Raw genomic sequence first — 20,578 nt, forward strand, 5'->3', positions numbered from 1 at the left:
TTTTGATTCAACATGGAAAAGTGGGAATGACAACTCTTTGTCTTTTGACTACAGGACCATGTTGTACTGTTTCAGTAGCAAAACTATAATTGCTGAAGATAGAACTATGCATTCCTTTTTCTTTCATGGGACATGGGCATCACTGTTGTTGTCCATCCCTTGAACTGAGTGGTTTGCTAGGCCATTTCAGAGGGCAGTTCAGAGCCAACCACATTGCTGTGGGTCTGAAGTCACATGTAGGCCAGACCAGGTAAGGATGGCAGATTTCCTTCCCTAAAGGGCATTAGTGAACCATTACAACAACCGATGATAGTCCCATGGTCACCATTATTGAGACTAGCTTTTCAATTCCAGATTTCAACCCCTGTCCCCTGGGCATTAGCCTGGTCGTCTGGATTACCAGTCCAGTGACATTACCACAACACGACTGTCTCTCCCAGCGCAGTGATGATGTTATCTCAGTTAAACAGGGTAAAATTACTCATGCCCATGTCACACATTGAGGTCAATTGAACAGAGAATTGGGCAGAATGTATAGCAGGTTGCCCATTCACTACTGTTTGCCTTGTGCTACAGCCTAAAACAATTTAATCTCCTAAAATTGTTGTATTTCATGAAGATGACACCATAGCTGAGAATAGAAAGACTAAAAAAATACCATCCACAGTAATATTAGAAGCAACTGCAATGCAGATTAAATCGAATTGGGTAGCTGAGCGTAATAAAATAACATAAGATGCAAATCCAGAGTACTTAACATGAGGGTTGAATTTCTGCACCTTGTGGATCACCCTGCCAGCCCACCTGCCAGCTGCCCCATTGCAGCCCCCCCACTATTTTCCCAGTTGCCCCAGCCTCCTAGCCCACCACACAGGGCATGGAAAATCCTGCCCACGGAACTTATTTGGAGGTTTCAGTAACTACTGAATGCTTTAGATAATGAAGGTTAATTCATGAAGATGGGGTTGGGAAGGGGAGGGGTGCGGGTGGGACAATGACACCTAAAGTATTATGTTTACACCCTTCAAACACACCCCTCGCCCACCACTCCATGTTACTTTTGTGGACCTGGCCATAAGAAGCTGTACCCCTCATTAGAGGCTCAGTGTGCTATGAGCCAGCTTGGTAACCATTCTTCCACAGGTTTTGCTGCCATTCCAAAATTGTCTCTATTTAAGAAATTAATGGAAGTTGATATCATTCCCTCAACAGCGCCTTGCAACTTTTTTATATATTTCAAAAGGTTAAATATAACACCAAAAAGGCCAATGTGTTGTTGCAAACATTGTCCAGGAATTTCCTCAGAGCCGATCTGCACCGCCATCAGAAGTGCGGTGGTAACCCAACTTATGTGTGTGGATAGTTCTGCAATACTACCAGCAATGTTATGGTGGAAGGATGGGCATAATATCCAGGAAATTATTTGAGGAATAACTTTCTAACTTTGTACTAGTGACAAAGAGACTTGCTCATCAGAAATGTACTAAATTAGGCAATGTCTGGGTAACCTTACCCTGCTATCTATGACTTCAGAAAATGTCTTCCTCATTTGCGCTCTTAGCCCATGGAGCCCAGGCAACTCTATTAATTCGCTTAGCCACCTCCACCCAGGTATTTCAATTTGCACAATAGAAAATGCTAAAAAAAAACAGATCAGGCAAGGTCAGGCGCCATCTGTGGAGAGACTAAACAAACTAACACTTCAGAACTACACCCAAAATTAAGTACTTGTCTATAGATTCAAAATACTATCTCACAAAATGTGCCAAGGGCTTCATCTTAGTTGACATTGAATATTAATGGCCTGTAACATATGTTTTCCTCAGCCATTTGGTGTGGCTGAAAAGGTTTGCTTGTCACACAAAGGAACTGCTAAAGGCCCTGCTTTTATTAGTTTTCATTTATGGCTGCTATTTTTCATGCCATTTTGATAAGAAGATGGAGGGAATGTTTCTGTGGAAAGAAAATCAAACAGATGTTAACTTCAAAATAAGGAGAAAGCCAACTATAGTCAAAACATTTGGGAAAATTCATCAGAATCAGAAGTCCATTAAAGATAAGCAGATATGGATGAACTCTTATAATACAAACTTGCACTCCAGCACAAGTAATTAGGAGGCCTTTAACTGCTACTTCTTTGCTCCTACATGACTACGTGTTTTTCCTCACCTACCTTCTGTGACTCACCAGACGTAATCTCCTGAAGCTCACTAACACCATTCTCAAGGATGTATAGTTGAGCTGGTGAATGCAGACATTAAGAAAGACAGAGTTGTTTGTGATACTCTTTGTTCTGGACAACAAGCAGTGCTGGCAGGTTGCACAAAAATGGGCAGGCTAAGGCCTGTTCAGGCAGGTGAAATGGATGATCACTAAGTGCCCTATCCAATATGTCATGCGATGCACTTCCAGCAGCTGCCATATTTTCTCCTGCCACATCTGTTTTCTGCCTGCAAATATAGGCAGTGTACAGTTAAATGTCTAGGGCTTTAGCTCCACGTGTGATCACAGGAACATGGGAACAGAATGAGGCCATTCTGTCTCAGTCCAACCCAGGAAAAAGTTCACAAGGGCTGCGGAAGGAGGCTGTTTAAAAGGCCCATCTTGGTGCTATGGGACTTCCACCTGATTAAAAAAACAGAAAGGCCCTCCAGCCCTCTCCCTCTCACTCCCATGCCCTATGCATGCCACCCCTTGCCACAAGGTATGCCCCCCAACCAGCTCATGACCCTTCACGGTTCCATGCCAAGGTATGACCCCTAACTAACCCCTATGGCCTCTCATGCCCCCATGCCAAGATAGAACACTTATATGCCCATTCACCCACTATACACTGTATAGAACCAGTGAACCCGATAGTGACAGTAGGATATGTAAAGAAGGTTCTCGGCCAAGAATACATAAGGAGGCTTGGCTGAGCCCAGAAATCCATTAGCCTGTTGAACCACCTGACCACAAATGTCTTGCATGAAGAGGTGTTTCCTGACAGCACCCCTGGGTGATATAGCTTTAATTTATGGTTATACTGCTTGTTCTGGACACTCTCACTGGAGGAAATAGTTTTTTTTCTCCATCAACCCTGTCAAATTCTTTAATTATCGTAAACATCTCAATTAGTTCACCCTTCAGCCTTCTGAGTAAAGAGGAGTCAAGAGAATATGAGCCTTGTCCATACAACAATGGGTGAATCATCTGTTCTCAGCAGGTGTCTCGCTCACTGCCTGAAAAAGCGGCAAGACACTTGCGCTGACTCCAAGGAGAAAGGCCCACCATATCTTCTGTCCATCAGGCTGTTAAGCAGACAGTGGCGGGCCACTCGGCAGTGTCATGGAGGAGGCTGGGGCCACTGCCAGAACAACACCCCCCAGAGTCCCAGGATTGCAGAGCGACCCTGGAAAAGGTGTTCTGTTGTGAGGTGGTCTCGAGGGATGGGGGTCGCAAGGAGGGGGGGTTGGGGGTGGGGTGGTGCCATAGGTGTCGGCAGCAAGAGCATGGGGTTGGCCACCCCCTGCCCCGTGTCCATGCCCCCGATCATGCAAAGATTAGTGCAGATCGAGGGACCCCTCCTCTCCAGTCGACATGCAGTCCACACAGTTTTGCCTGTTGTGCAGGCTGCCTGTTGGCAGGCCCACCAGTAGCTCAAAAGGTTGGTCATTAATTGACTGCTTAGGAGACTCAAGTGGAGATCGGGCGGGAAGGTTGACCATGGGCCTTCCCGCCCAGAACCTACTTACAGTAGAGGCGGGAAGGTGTTCAGTATTGGTCCCAATGCCAACCTGCCAAATTCTCAGGCCTGCCCCCTCCTGTTTCGCCTCCTGCAGGGGCAGAAGATTCCCTCCAATGATAAATTTAAACTTAGAATGTGTTCTTTCAAGTGCTGCTAATTTGCTGGATATTCCACTTTGTTCCCTGCCCTTATTGCAGAAGCTTGCCAGGTAGGCTGATGCCAGAAATGAAGCACAAAGCTCACAGCACATTGGTTCAGCAGCATGAATCAATAAACAACCAACAATCGTATTTTTTACTGATTCAACCTCCTCCATGATATTGAAGAATCAGCACAAAAGCAGCTTGGGAAATTTTAGAACTAAACAAAATTTTGCAGTTACGTTGCATTTGAATACTAAGGCAAAATGCAAAGCACCTTATGCTGAGGTTTTTCTTCCAAATTACAGACTTAGAGCTGGGTTTATGTAAGTATGATTGCATGCAACCATTAAAAAGCATAAATTAAAATTTTAAACAAAAAGGGCATGCCCTCCAAACCTCATGTGACAGCTACAGTTTGTAAGCTTGAGCATTGGTTATGTTTCGCAATGAGCCAGCATCTCAGGTTCTTAGCTAATGAGCAATGGGAAGCATCCTACCCAGGGTGTTCCCAAAGTTGACAGCTGGCTACTTCCAGGTAATGGCTGTTTGACAATTCAAAACTCCACAGTTATATTTACTGCAGTGCATTGCACACTCACCAACACAGGTTTATTAAAAATATGCTGAACCAGTTGTCTGTTTACACCTAGTCACCCTTCAGGTCAACAAAACAGATCCTACCCTTAAAGCATTTCTTTTATAGGGTGGAGAGTAAATGAGAGAAAGAGAACCAGACATTTAAACTAATGAATGTTTCCATGGAAGAGTTTGTGTCTAGGTCTTTTAAAATGACAACTTCACTTTTAACCAACACTCAATTTTGGGAAATGTAATGACCTAATTTTCAGTTTGCCTCCCTTAGGCAAAACATTCACAACTTAATGCCTAACCATGTATATTTAAATAGTACCATTACACAGAATACTTTGTGGATGGGAGGTAAATAAACAAAAGTTGAGAAGGATTAAGAAATAGAACAAAAGCACAGACTATGGTTATATTGTTCAAAACAGGCTGTGGAGTCTGGGACCTGCTTGGCAGAATGATTCAGTGTCACACTGGGTGGTGTGTTAAGCAACTAATACTTCAGAGTAGCAAGTTACATTTTCCCATATAGGTTTAATTTAGTGGGAAATGCATAACATAGAGTCATAGAGTCATAGAGGTCTACAGCACAGAAAAAGGCCATTCGGCCCATCGAGTCTGCACCAGTCAAACAAGTACCTACCTATTCTAATCCCATTTTCCAGCACTAGGCCCATAGCCTTGTATGCCATGGTATCGCAAGCGCACATCCAAATACTTCTTAAATGTTATGAGAGTTTCTGCCTCTACCACCCTTTCAAGCAGTGAGTTCCAAATTCCCACCAGCCTCTGGGTGAAAAAATTCTTCCTCACATCCCCTCTAAACCTCCTGCCCCTTACCTTAAATCAATGCCCCCGGTTATTGATCCCTCCACCAAGGGGAAAAGTTCCTTCCTGTCTACCCTATCTATGCCCCTCATAATTTTATACACCTCAATCATGTCCCCCCTCAATCTCCTCTGCTCCAGGGAAAATCACCCCAGTCTATCCAACCTCTCCTCATAACTAAAACTCTCCAGCCCAGGCAACATCCTGGTGAATCTCCTCTTCACTCTCACTAGTGCAATCACATTCTTCCTATAATGCAGATTCCAGAACTGCACACAATACTCCAGCTGTGGCCTAACCAGCCTTTTATACAGTTCCAGTATATCCTCTCTGCTCTTATATTCTATGCCTCGGCTAATAAAGGCAAGTATCCCATATGCCTTCTTAGCCACCTTATCCACCTGTCCCACTACCTTAAGGGACCGGTGGGCATGCACACCAAGGTCCCTCTGATCCTCTGTACTTCCCAGGGTCCTACCATTCATCCTGTATTCCCGTGCCTTGTTTGTCCTGCCCAAGTACATCACCTCACACTTATCTGGATTAAATTAAAAGGACTGAAGACACCAGTGTTAAGGGATTGCATCCAAACATCTTGAGTAATTCTTTGTATTTTCCAATATTCTTAAATCTTTACATTAACTGTGCTATAAATCATTATTGAACTAGACTTTAATACCACATAGAAGACTTGTGCCAATACATTGTTATCGTGTATTTTTCCCCAAAGTGCTATAAACCTGTTTTAACAATATATGGAAATAATAATATGATGATTAAACTACAGAATATGTGATTGTGACTATTAGTTTTGAAACTTCTTAAGGCAATACATGGATAAATGCCAAATAGAAGCTTTAATTTCATTTTGTTAAAAATGCAAAAAATCCCAAAGTTGCCTGTTGATTCATATTAAATTTGTACTTTATTATCTACTGGCTTTCAAAACAAGACTTGGAGACAGACATTTCCATGTTTGTTCATATTATCCAAAGATGGTGCAAGAGTAATAGTGGTGTTATGCCAGGAGAACCGATGAATCATCCATGTTTACTTCTCTCCTGAGCACTCCCAATCCTCTAAAAGAGTGAGTGCACATACAGAAAAGAACTGACACTTTAAATTGTTAATTAATGATCAATTTCTGCAGCATTCAATAGTTATAGAATCATATTGCAATAAGAATATTTTACTCCAGGTCAGATCAAGCATTACTGAAGTCAGTGTAAGTAACCATTATGCTCAGAAACAGGTGTGGATGGAGTGCAATGGGTTGTGAAATTCTGTGAAGATAAGTCTAAGCATCATTGAACTTTGTGAGCTGCATTGGCATGTATCTCCTCTTCAAAAACTAAAAGAGCCTTCAATGAAATACAGAAATAACGACAGAGAAAACTGCCTAGAATAAACCACATTTGGTATTATTCCAACCAGGAATCAGGTTGCAGCCAGGTTCATTGGGGACTGGGAGGTCAGGCAGCGGTACATTTAATGACAATGTAATGTCAAAATAAGTTTTTTTAGAATACTTCTAAACTATTTCAGTTAAGTTTCCTTTCCACCTGACATTTAAGCAGCCCTGGAGGTGGCCGGGTGGGCTGGTAGTCGGTTAGCTTAATTGGCTAGATGGTTAGGGTGTAGTGCAGAATGATATCAACAGTTTGGGTTCAATCCCTGTACTGGCTGCGGTAGTTCATGGAGGCCTACCTCCTTGCCTTGCTTCATGCTTGATGTAGAGTGGTGCCCCTCAAGCTATTTAACCAATCGCCTCTCCCCAATGGAGAGAGATGCCTATGGTCCTTTGTGGACTATGGCTGATTACATCCAAGCCTTTGTGCCCATTATTTTTGTCCTCAGTACCACCACTACCCATGAAGTGTTTTCTAACAGGAATCTTCCTGTTTGTTGTGTGTGGAAGAAGAAGAGATCCTACAGAGTAAAGACAGGTGGGTCAGGCTTCACACGAGATATTTGGCAGATTATTAATGCTGGTGAACACTCCAGTTCCCAAAAAATGTAGAACAGCATACCAGATGGCACTATTAAGATGGCACTAAGACACTATGATTGAAGTGCTCTCAGTGTTGGTAAATGAAAGAACGCTTGCCAGGCTGATCAGTGTCACCTAATTGGCCTCAATCATCAAGATGTTAATGGCCTTTTTTGAAGGCCACAACAAAGACAGGGGGAAGCTAAGCGTCTGGGTCTGTTACCAAAATACCTGAAGCTACCCAACCTACTGGAATATCCAATGATCATGTTGGTCAACTTGAGCCTAAAATCAAGTTTTCCCCTTGCAGACATATGTGCCGGCAACACCTCCACTTCGGCAGCTGTCAAGAAAGAGGTCAGATGATAGACAGCTTTGTCATTTGCCTCCAGATTTATACTTGTACTCTGGGTTTCTTCTTCTTCATTTTTGTCGACCCACATCTTAGTTCCCTGCCTCTTCAGTCCAAGCAAAGGCTGATAATGGATTGTAACTTTAATTGACTCTAAATTTCACTAGCACACGAGTTTGCACTCGCACAGCTAGGGCTCAGTTTTATATTAAAAACAAAAACAAAAATACCTGGAAAAACTCAGCAGGTCTGGCAGCTTCTGCGGAGAGGAGCACAGTTAATGTTTCGAGTAAGAATGACCCTTCAACAGAACTAAGTAAAAATAGAAGAGAGGTGAAATATAATTTGGTTTGGGCGGTGGGGGGGCGGTGGGACAAGAAGAGCTGGATAGAGGGCCAGTGATAGGTGGAGATAACCAAAAGATGTCACAGACAAAAGGACAAAGAGGTGTTGAAAGTGGTGATATTATCTAAAGGAATGTGCTAATTAAGGGTAGAAAGCAGGAGGAGCAAGGTAGCCCTAGTGGGGGTGGGGTGGGGGGAAGGGATCGAAATAGGCTAAAAGGTAGAGATAAAACAATGGATGGAAATACACTTAAAAATAATGGAAGTAGGTGGGAAAAGAAAAATCTATATAAATTATTGGAAAAAACAAAAAGGAGGGGGAATATCGGAATGGGGGTGGGGATGGAGGAGAAAGTTCATGATCTAAAATTGTTGAACTCAATATTCAGTCCGGAAGGCTGTAAAGTACCTAGTCGGAAGATGAGGTGCTGTTCCTCCAGTTTGTGTTGAGCTTCACTGGAACAATGCAGCAGGCCAAGGACGAACATGTGGGCATGAGAGCAGAGTGGAGTGTTGAAATGGCAAGCAACAGGGAGGTCTGGGTAATACTTGCGGACAGACCGAAGGTGTTCTGCAAAGCGGTCACCCAGTCTGCGTTTGGTCTCTCTAATGTAGAGGAAACTGCATTGGGAGCAATGAATACAGTAGACTAAGTTGAGGGAAGTGCAAGTGAAATGCTGCTTCACTTGAAAGGAGTGTTTGGGCCTTTGAACGGTGAGGAGAGGGGAAGTAAAGGGGCAGGTGTTGCACCTTCTGCGGTTGCATGGGAAGGTGCCGTGGGAGGGGATTGAGGTGTAAGGGGTGATGGAGGAGTGGACCAGGGTGTCCCGGAGGAAACGATCCCAGCGGAATGCCGCCAGGGGGGGTGAAGGGAAGATGTGTTTGGTGGTGGCATCATGCTGGAGTAGGCAGAAACGACGGAGGATGATCCTTTGAATGCGGAGGCTGGTGGGGTGATAAATGAGGACAAGGGGGACCCTATCATGTTTCTGGGAGGGAGAAGAAGGTTTGAGGGCGGATGCGCGGGAGATGGGCCAGACACGGTTGAGGGCCCTGTCAACCACCGTGGGTGGAAAACCTCGGTTAAGGAAGAAGGAGGACATGTCAGAGGAACTGTTTTTGAAAGTGGCATCATCAGAACAGATGCGACGGAGGCGAAGGAATTGAGAGAATGGGATGGAGTCCTTACAGGAAGCAGGGTGTGAGGAGCTGTAGCCGAGGTAGCTGTGGGAGTCAGTAGGCTTGTAATGGATATTGGTGGACAGTCTATCACCAGAAATTGAGACAGAGAGGTCAAGGAAGGGAAGGGAAGTGTCAGAGATGGACCATGTGAAAATGATGGAGGGGTGGAAATTGGAAGCAAAATTAATAAATTTTTCCAGGTCTAGACGAGAGCATGAAGCAGCACCGAAGTAATCATCGATGTACCGGAGAAAGAGTTGTGGGAGGGGGCCGGAGTAGGACTGGAACAATGAATGTTCCATATACCCCATAAAGAGACAGGCATAGCTGGGGCCCTTGCGGGTACCCATAGCCACACCTTTTATTTGGAGGAAGTGAGAGGAGTTTAAGGAGAAATTGTTCAGTGTGAGAACAAGTTCAGCCAGACGGAGGAGAGTAGTGGTGGATGGGGATTTTTTGGGCCTCTGTTCAAGGAAGAAGCCGAGAGCCATCAGACCATCCCGGTGGGGGATGGAGGTGTAGAGGGATTGGACGTCCATGGTGAAGAGGAGGCGGCTGGGGCCAGGGAACTGGAAATTGTTGATACGATGTGGGGTGTCAGAGGAATCACGGATGTAGGTGGGAAGGGACTGGACAAGGGGAGAGAGAATGGAGTCACGATAGCAAGAAATGAGTTCCGTGGGGCAGGAACAGGCTGACACGATCGGTCTGCTGGGACAGTCCTGTTTGTGGTTGCCAGACCTGCTGAGTTTTTCCATGTATTTTTGTTTTTGTTTTGGATTTCCAGCATCTGCAGTTTTTTGCTTTTATCTCAGTTTTATATTGCCTGTTGTTGATAAAACAGAAATGACTTCAAATTAATGGTATCAAATTTGGGTTACTTTAGCCTTATCTCTTTGTTAACCTCAACGATTTTGCCAGCGTTATTTTGAAAGAGACCAAATGCTAGATGTTCATCTTAAAATGCAGATTGAGAAGTTCAGGGCAGCAGCATTACTTTTGTGGGGCTCCTGCTGGAAGTTTTCCATCCAAGGAAATTGGTCCATTAACCTTAGGCAGGTGTATTGCAGTAGGGCAGGAGAAGGAAATGTAGAGGCCACTCGAGGAGCACAGAGGAAAAGAGAAGCTCACAACTGACAGCAGATGCAACTTTCAGGCAGCAGTATGTGATAGAGTCAGCACAGTGAAGATGCAGGAGTATATGATAGAGTCAGCATGGTGAAGGTGCAGGAGTATATGATAGAGCCAGCATGGTGAAGGTGCAGGAGTATAGGATAGAGTCAGCATGGTGAAGGTGCAGGAGTATATGATAGAGTCAGCATGGTGAAGGTGCAGGAGTATATGATAGAGTTGGCATTGTGAAGGTGCAGCAGTATATGATAGAGTCAGCATGGTAAAGGTGCAGGAGTATAGGATAGAGTCAGCATGGTGAGTGTGCAGGAGTATATGATAGAGTCAGCATGGTGAAGGTGCAGGAGTATAGGATAGAGTCAGCATGGTGAAGGTGCAGGAGTATATGATAGAGTCAGCATGGTGAAGGTGCAGGAGTATAGGATAGAGTCAGCATGGTGAAGGTGCAGGAGTATAGGATAGAGTCAGCATGGTGAAGGTGCAGGAGTATGGGATAGAGTCAGCATGGTGAAGGTGCAGGAGAATAGGATAAGGTCAGCATGGTGCAGGTGCAGGAGTATATGATAGAGTCACCATGGTGAAGATGCAGGAGTATATGATAGAGTCAGCATGGTAAAGGTGCAGGAGTATAGGATAGAGACATCATGGTGAAGGTGCAGGAGTATATGATAGAGTCAGCATGGTGCAGGTGTAGAAGTATATGATAGAGTTATCATGGTGAAGGTGCAGGAGTATAGGATAGAGTCAGCATGGTGAAGGTGCAGGAGTATAGGATAGTTTCGGCATGGTGAAGGTGCAGGAGTATTCGATAGAGACATCATGGTGAAGTTGCAGGAGTATATGATAGAGTCAGCATGGTGAAGGTGCAGGAGTATATGATAGTTTCAGCATGGTGAAGGTGCAGGAGTATATGACAGAGTCAGCATGGTGAGTGTGCAGGAGTATAGGATAGTGTCAGAATGGTGAAGGTGCAGGAGTATATGATAGAGTCAGCATAGTGAGTGTGCAGGAGTATATGATAGAGTCACCATGGTGAAGGTGCAGGAGTATATGATAGTGTCGGCATTGTGAAGGTGCAGGAGTATGCGATAGAGACATCATGGTGAAGGTGCAGGAGTATATGATAGAGTCAGCATGGTGAAGGTGCAGGAGTATATGATAGAGTCAGCATGCTGAGTGTGCAGGAGTATATGATAGTGTCGGCATGGTAAAGGTGCAGGAGTATATGATAGAGTCGGCATGGTAAAGGTGCAGGAGTATATGATAGAGTCATCATGGTGAGTGTGCAGGAGTATATGATAGAGTCGGCATGGTAAAGGTGCAGGAGTATATGATAGAGTCAGCATGGTGAAGGTGCAGGAGTATATGATAGAGTCGGCATGGTGAGTGTGCAGGAGTATAGGATAGAGTCAGCATGGTGAAGGTGCAGGAGTATATGATAGAGTCAGCATGGTGAAGGTGCAGGAGTATATGATAGAGTCATCATGGTGAAGGTGCAGGAGTATATGATAGAGTCGGCATGGTGAAGGTGCAGGAGTATATGATAGAGTCAGCATGGTGAAGGTGCAGGAGTATATGATAGAGTTATCATGGTGAAGGTGCAGGAGTATATGATAGAGTCGGCATGGTGAGTGTGCAGGAGTATATGATAGAGTCAGCATGGTGAAGGTGCAGGAGTATATGATAGAGTCAGCATGGTGAAGGTGCAGGAGTATATGATAGAGTCATCATGGTGAAGGTGCAGGAGTATATGATAGAGTTATCATGGTGAAGGTGCAGGAGTATATGATAGAGTCGGCATGGTGAAGGTGCAGGAGTATATGATAGAGTCGGCATGGTGAAGGTGCAGGAGTATAGGATAGAGTCAGCATGGTGAAGGTGCAGGAGTATATGATAGAGTCAGCATGGTGAAGGTGCAGGAGTATATGATAGAGTCAGCATGGTGAAGGTAATTCAGAAGCTCACGCCCAGCAGGGAGGCTGTAATTGACCAATAAATTGTTGACAGTCTACCATCTTTCATGCCTGACTAGTGCCAATGCAGATGACGGACCACAATTTTTGTATAAAGGCCATCTCAGAAGTCAGCTTTGTTTCTCAGACAGCTGTTGTTTTATCACCACCATCAACACCCCTTTGTCCTTTTGTCTGACATCTTTGGCAATCTTTTCTTTGCCTCCACCCATCACTGGCCCTTTATCCAGCTCTACCTGTCCCACCCCCCTCAACCAGCTTACATTTCACCTCATTTCTATATTTCCTTAGTTCTGATGAAGAGTCCTATGGACTCGAAACGTTAACTGTATTCCTCTGTGCAGATGCTGTCAGACCTGCTGAGTTTTTCCAGCTATTTTTGTTTTTGTTTCAGATTTCCAGCAACCGCAGTATTTTGCTTTTAACTGTTGTTTTATATTCTTCACAATGATATACTATAGGCAGCAAGATAATTAAAACTGAATTGATCCTACAAAGTTGTACATTTGGTGATTGTGTGTTAATGTTTTGCTGAACTTGACTCTTGTGTGTTTTGAACTTTTGCATGTTGATTGTGTTTGTGCCTTTGACTTTGTATCACTTACCCCTTCACTTGAGAAACTGGTAGGTGGCCACAGAGCCAACCAGTGAATTTTACAGGCTACAGAAATCTGCTACTTGTATCTGTCATGAACTTGGTTTGGACCTTCATCTATAAGAGGTCTCTCTTGAAGTAGTTGTTGTGGGCTCAGCATTTTATTTCACCTCCGCAGTGTTATATGACAGCACAGAATTGCCAATGGCACATGTGCCAAACAGCTGCTCCCATGCTAGTCAGTGTACTCCGCTGATACAGTGCGTCTCATTATGATGTGTGTGCTGTCTGCTGATGTATATGAGCCTGCAACAGTGGCTCTTTCTAAGGCCCTAGTTCACTATACCTTCACCTATAACTAATTTCCAAGTGAGTTGAAACTAGTCATGGCTGAAACTTGTACTTCAGAACCAAAGCCTCCCTGGCAGTGAAATGTTAATGATAGATCCTTCTATTGTGCCTAAGGTGTGCACACTGAGGTCTCCAGTTCAGATGTTACAGGTATCAGCAAAATACTACGGATGCTGGAAATCTGAAATTAAAACAAAAAATGCTGGTTAACCTCAGTAGGTCTGACAGCATCTGTGGAGAGACCCTATTTCTCTCTCCACAGATGCTGTTAGACCTGCTGAGTTTTACCAGTATTTTCTGTTTTTATTACAGGTATCAGCATCTGTTCAATGGCAGACTACAGTGCAGATAACTTACACTCCTCGGCATCATTGATGTACAAGATGACAACAGATATCTGGGTGTTAGACTATTCCAAACTGCTCCGAGTACCAATGCCTTCTAAATTCTTCCGCAATGAATTAACAAAGCTTCCTCATTTGGAATGAGTTGCCTAATGTCTCATTTTCTACCATTTTTCACATGCCTTAACTTCCTGTAATGTGCCAAATTTGATTTTAAAATTGAGAGAAGTGAGATAAGGCATGGTGATATGGCATTTTTATGTTGTTTGCAGGATCCCATTATGTTCCCACTTGTAATGAATTATTTGCTACATACTGGTTAACATTTCTGCATCCATACAATATTGTTGCATACTTATTTAACAATCTGACTTTCCTTAATTTGCTACAATTTCTATGGTTTTATTAATGTGCATATATGTCCAGTGTTGCTTCTCTACAGTAGTATTCATGCCTTCATTTGCACTCTTCTTTCAGCCTCACACTTTCTAGGAGACCCCCAGCCAGGATCTCTACAAGCTAAATTTAACAAAGATAGATTTAACTGATGAAAGTCCTGCAATCCATTGAATCTTATCCTTCCAGATGTGGAGGTGTTCTTCATTCTCCTTTCTTTTAATTCTAGGTGAACATCCTTCTCTACCAAAACTATTGTTACGACCAGGTGAGAGAGGGTGGAAGGACTCTCCATCCTCGGTTGATCGTAACAGGTTTGGGAAATTTATTAGCAGGCTTCTTCACCCGCTTCCTTCAACACCACACCTTCACCTATCAGGAATGCTGACTAAGGTGCTGAGAGGACACAGAGAACATCATGGAACCCTGTGACGCTTGGGTACGAGATTCTTGCAGCAAACACAAGTCACATCGAGGTGCACACATCATTGATCTGGAGGGTGACTTTGAAGCTGGACTATCACTGTGCTCAGAAGGTTACACACTGCACAGAGGAGAGGCTCTGGACTGCGACACTTAACATCCTTATGTGCAGGAACCAAGGTTTCACATCTGATTGACACGAACATTGCTCATCATAACAAGGAGCCATAGACAAAGGGACATTCTTGGGAGCGTATTTACAATGGTCAACATTATGTACACCCATGCCCACGTTGTGAACTACATCTTCTTGATCTCCCTAACCCTGCCACTATGTCTTGATGTATCCCCGGCATCCACAATAGAGGGGGAGGCGGCCTGCTGATTGCTACATCCTGTTATCTGTGATGACCTTTGCAGGTGTCCTCTGGAGGGCTGAGACCTGGAGGGCCTTGGCCTGCTTTCCGGGTACTGCTGTGTGGCAGTGCCACCCTCCTTGGGCTGAGGAGCTGGAACTGCTGGGGTCACAGGAAGAGGGGATTCAGATGGGCCAGTCACCTGGGTGGATGGCCCTGGGATGTGCACCTGTTGCTCCTCTTCCCCATGGGTGCTCAAGAGCCCGTGGCTGTCTCCTTGAGAGGAAGGGGCAGCTGGCGTGAGCTCGAGATGCCCTGCCCATCTCTCACATTGACACTGATGGATGCCAGAAAATGCCTTAGCAATGGAGTGCAGCTCCTGCAGCTCCAAGGTCTTCCTGGTGGCCGCCACCCCGCCAGTGTTGACCTCAGTATGTTGGCATGCCAACACTATCACCAATTTGCAATCGCCCGCTCTGCCCGTCAATGGTGGGCCGTGTTTCCCACCGTTGGACGTTGGGAACCTCATTGTAATACATCTGCATCTCATTATAAGGCCAGCTTTCTGGGATCATCTCCCCCCCGCTGCATCATCCAAACACGTCGGTGGGAAAACACTCCGACGTGTTTCACAACTGCACATAAGTGACATGCACCTGGCGATCTGCACTTTGCTTGGGACTTTGAGGTTTATTTGCCTACCTTGCTTCGGGCAGCACTCGTGGTCATCAGTGCCAGGTTTCGCAGGCAGCACCACACTACTCTTAGGGGGACTCCCTACTTACAATACCAGCCATGAGGTGGGGGTGGCTTTTCAATGGCTATGGCTTGCTTGGGGAAGATGGATAAGTGGCCTCAGGCAAGGGAAGAGACTGCAGGGCTAGGGCATTCCTGGGGAAGGGGGGTATCCTAGGGTGTGCGTAGGGACACATGTTGATCTGTGTAAGTGGCCTCAAGATGGTGAGGGCTGAGGAAGCAGTCTCCAGAGGAGATGAGGCCAGATGGAGATGTGAGGGCGTGTGTGAGAGAGTGAGTGGTGATGTCCCTTGAGCTGGCAGTGAGTGAAATGCCAATGAATGTGTGATAGCCTTGTGAGTGTGTGAGTTTAGAGTGATGAGATGGTTGCCCCACCCCAGCAACACAGGTGAGATCATTCATACGTTTTCTGCACTGGATGGTGAACCTCTTCAGTGCAGCATTGGCACTGACCATTACTGCCACCACCTCCCAAGCCAGAGTGATGGGCCTCCTTTGGCCAGAGCCGGGGTAGAGGATATCTCGACAGCTGCAATGGTGTTCAGAAAGCACCCCAGGGATGCATCACTGAACCAGGGGGACTGCAGTCTTCTTGCCTTTTGGGGCTATGTGTTCTGTGCAGCAGCCCTGGGCTGGAAGCACTGAGAGGTGTGCATGGCTGCACTTTAAATCTGGTGCCTGGTGTGAGGAAGCAGCGAGGCAGGTTAATCGGAGGCCGCCCACCAGCAAAACGGCTTGTTTCCCAGGAATGCATGATTAATGAGGAGGGATTGGGATGATACAGAGTGAAAAGCCGCCATTGCGGCCAGCGGGTAAAACATTTGTTTTCCCGCCCACTACTGCACTTAGTGCAAATCTGGGACTTCCGCCCGTGGTCTTAATTATGAAGCTAGAACACTGATTGCAATTTGATGAGACACAGAGATGAAGTAAGCACAAGCACTGTGTACTAAGCCGCAATCCCTTTCTAAAGCAGCATTCCTCAAATGGACCACTGCTGAATGCATGAATGTAATGAATGTAAAGGCCACAAATAATTTTGGAATTTGTGCTTTTGTGGAGCTGTAAGTGTTTCTCCTGGTTTCACAGAACTTCACCCCCCACCCTCGACCCTTCAATCTTGTCTTCCTCCTATTCCAGGAAAGCTCTTGTCCCAGCTGAATGATATTCCTGTGGCCCAAAAATCAATCCATCGTCTCAAGGCAGCTCACCAGTTGGACACAAATGTGGCCCGGGTATCATATGGCGACTATATTCCGCAATAGATGCCCAGCTGGCGCATTCTGGCAGTCAGCCTCACCAATTAAATCTACCCACACATCTGTCAATGAATTTTTTGAGCAGAAATCTTCTGCAAGAATGAATTTTATAAATGATAACTCTTTGTAATTTACTAAAAATGCAGCTTGGTAAACTGAGCTTTGACTTTGTATTGGTAATTTCTTCATGCTTTTCAATATCCCAGACTTGGTGAATGTGCGCTATTCCCAGCCAGATGTTGTTCTATTTTTAACCGGCATTCTATCTCCTTGTTTCTAAGTAATAGTTAAGAGAGGAACCACATCCTGAGGTTAGCTATCTTGGAATAATTATTCCACACATGGTCTACACAGTTATAATTTTAGAAATATCATGCTAAAAAGTTTTTCTTTCTCTCTCACAGGTTCTTGGTCAGAAACCAGAATTGAGTGAAGGAAATGATGATGAAGATTTTGTTGCAGATGTATCGAACAGGAAGATGGCAAAGCTCTATATGGTATTCTTCATTTACTGTGCCTATTCTTACCTTTACACTCATTTCACCAACATACACAGGGTAGGGTTGATGACATTTTAGTTAAGAGCAATTTTCCAAAGTCAGCTTCAAATGTCTACAAGTAGTGGCACAGAACAAGTGACTATAAAATTTGGCAACACATTTGATCCAGGAATTTCAGTCTCCCTGTGTTAGTGTGGAGAGAGAAGCAGTTGTGTAAACAGATTTGAAAGAACTGCCAATGCTGTTACCAGTAATGATGAAAGTGGAACGACAGACTACAAGACTCCAACCCATCTTCCGCATCCTAGAATCTTAGTGACAGCAGTACTAAATTATAGGAGGTGAAGTTGGTCTTCTGCATTAGTGCAAAACCAATGATGATGAAATGGCAACCCATTCTACACTCCAATATTTCTTTTCATTGAGACCAGGATGTGAAAAAAACTGCCAATTCACCATTGCCTGTTAGCATTTCCACCCGAAGACCAATTTCACTCCCAGATTGCAATGATAATACAGGAATGGACCTGGATCTTAGTGATGACAGCACACTTATGGACTGCACCTTCACCTGGTGGACTGCACAGCCACCTACATATCAGAGGCAATAGTACATTAATTAGAGAGAATAATATGTTTTGAATTTGACTTGGTATCCTTGCGAGCAAATATCAGCTGTTGGCTGTGGCAGCTTAGCATGAAGAGCTTTTGGTAAAGGATGAAACCAATTTTTTTCTTTCCATAGGACTCTTGTTCCTGCCATTATAGCCAAGGTGTCTTTTTATTTGGGGTATATGTCATGTGACAGAAAGAGAGAACATTTTACAAGGCTATGATAATAAACTAGTTTTCTAATAGCCTTACTGAAAATCATATGTCTAATTTTATAGCAACCTGGGAAAGTGTTACATCTTATCATAAAAGCAAGAGATGGACATGATTAAAAAACTGAAGCAGTTTTTGCAACCTCCACTATAACTGGAGATGCATAGATTTGTGCTATGCGCTAAGTTCAGTGATCTCAGCTAAAATGGCAATCGAAGCACTGGAATTTGGCTGGGAAAGTTAAAACCAGACAGGATACCTGCTCCTGATCACAATCCAGTAGCAGGACTGGAGTAGCAACATTGGGTGTGAAAATGATGTGGTTCTGCTTCGATTTCCTTCACAGCCAAATAAACTATTGCCACTTATTCAGGGTTCACAAAGTATAATACCCATATTGGGCAATACAATGGACTGTGTCAAGAATCAAAAAATCATAGTGAGCGTACAGAGATGTTTGCATTTATTCAGTGATGATAGTTGTAATTTTTATGAAATCCTCTTCCTTCAGGTCTCAGATGCAAGCGGGTCTATGAAAGTGTCATTGGTGTCAGCAGAAAACCCATTCTCATGTGACTTGCTCTTGACTGAAGAGTGCTTTATACTGGACAATGGAGCAGACAGAAAGATATTTGTTTGGAAGGGTAAGATTATTATCAAAGAAGGATTTTTAGTCTTTTAGTCTTTGCAGGACTTGTTGTGTATTTCCAGGTTTTATTTTAGAATCTTTGTTACATAGGCGACTGGTGTTGATGTGAAACACAGAAGTTTTCTCCTGCAGGCATTTTCATAATGACATCCATTCATATTTTATGTTAAAAAAAACCTGTTGCCTATATGAAGATAAATAAAAGTGTGAAGGTGCTAGTTATCATGTGCACTGTTTTAGTGATGCTATGATATTTAATAAATCCCATCAATTAGGGTGACCACCTGGCTAATTTAGCTCCAGACACTCTAACTTTGGGGTAATCACACAGTTACAGAGAGAGAGAGAGCAAGTTTACCAATGCATAAACAGATCACCTCATAGCTGCATGATTGAGACCTGTTTTGCACATGTACAATTGAATTATTTTACGCAGGTGCCCAGCCTAGTCTTGGTACAAGGGAGAAGTAGTCACTAGCAAGAATTTCAACCACTTTGCACGTTGTAAATTTTAGCATTACCACTAGCTCTCAGTTGGTGGTGCCAATGAGCTATGAAAAGCCTTTGTTGTCAACAGCACCACCAGCTGGATATTAGTGCTGTTGACAGTACGGTTAATACCTGGTGAAACAAAGGACAGTTCCTATCCTTTAGTTATTTTGATTGTCTTTGTTTTAATACTCATTGTCAAAAAATAAAAATTAACAAATTGTGATCCAATTTTATTGCATTTTGAGGAAAATATACTAATATGATTTGTTAAAATAAAACTAACCTGGCTTGAGTTGACAATCAAGAAAGAAAGATCTTCCAAATATATAGAGCTTTATTCTATATCCTCAGGATGTCTCAAAAGCCTTTACGTTCAATGAACTACTTTTTAAAGTGTATTTACCTCAGTTATGTAGAAAAATAATTACCAATTTGTACCAAATGCACAAGATCAATCCAACAAACAACAAGCAAGTCACTTTTTTTGGTGGTGTTCTTCTTTCTTTGAACCTTCTTTGATCCTTTGGCCTCTTTAGCTAATGCTCTCATTCATAACAACTCCTGGATCATGCCTACTTCATCTTCACATACTCCAGGCAAAAGATTGCTTTTGTAATCAATGCAACTTCATTGTGAGTGCAATAGAATTGTCAAGCTAACTGTGATGTTAAAACAATTGCACTAGTTTAAGACAGCAAAAGCAGCAAGAGCAATACTATTCATCCTTGAGATGTGGGTGTTCCTGGTGAGGTTGGCATCTAGTGCCCATGCCTAGTTGCCCTGAGGTGGCGGTGGGCCTTCACCTGAAGTGCTGCAAATAGAGATTAAGCTGACTAATTAACTGTTTCAAATGCTGTTTCAAAATGGTGCTTTAAATTAAATGCTTCAAAAGTTCTGATTGTGGAAAAGTGAGGACCATAACACAGCTCTCTGTGTTTGCATTGCTAAAGCAATTTTTATGTGAATGCAATGTAAACATGAGGTGCTGGTGCATGGATATTTTTCTCCCACACTCTGAAATAAAGGAGCATTGAATGTAATATATATAAGAAAACTGAAGCTTGGGATGACAACTGCTGAAAGACTTCTTCTGGAACCTTGAACGTCTGAGAATATGCTCCCACACCCAGAGTTTGTTTCTTAATTTGCGAGGTAGAAGCTATTGCTACTGAAGTGTTGAGCCTCCAGGAGGAGCTACTGTTCAATGGATATGGTGTGTGTTCACATGCCATGTTAAGGAGAATGGTATCTGTACACTTACATGTTTTATGAGGAGCGGTGCTGCTCACCATGGTGTTTCAGACACCTGCTGTCTGTTCAGCCGTGGGGAAAACCACACTTGTCAGTTCTTTAATAACCAACTTGCGACTATCCTCC

General features: G+C 43.8%; 1 protein-coding gene across 2 annotated transcripts in view; it reads left to right on the plus strand.

Annotated features, from left to right (window-relative positions):
• scin (scinderin) overlaps nt 1-20,578 on the plus strand; it is a 134,738-nt gene that overhangs the window by 48,347 nt on the left and 65,813 nt on the right. For both annotated transcript variants that reach the window (XR_013576197.1, XM_078538829.1), the window contains exons 5-6: nt 17,140-17,232; nt 18,572-18,704. Coding sequence is in view for 1 of the 2 variants with exons in the window: in XM_078538829.1 (XP_078394955.1) it covers nt 17,140-17,232; nt 18,572-18,704 (226 nt within the window). In the remaining variant the exon portion in view is untranslated. The remainder of the gene's footprint in view (nt 1-17,139; nt 17,233-18,571; nt 18,705-20,578) is intronic.

Source organism: Cetorhinus maximus, chromosome 3 (assembly GCF_964194155.1).
Source record: "Cetorhinus maximus chromosome 3, sCetMax3.hap1.1, whole genome shotgun sequence".
In the NCBI taxonomy this organism is placed as follows: domain Eukaryota; kingdom Metazoa; phylum Chordata; class Chondrichthyes; order Lamniformes; family Cetorhinidae; genus Cetorhinus; species Cetorhinus maximus.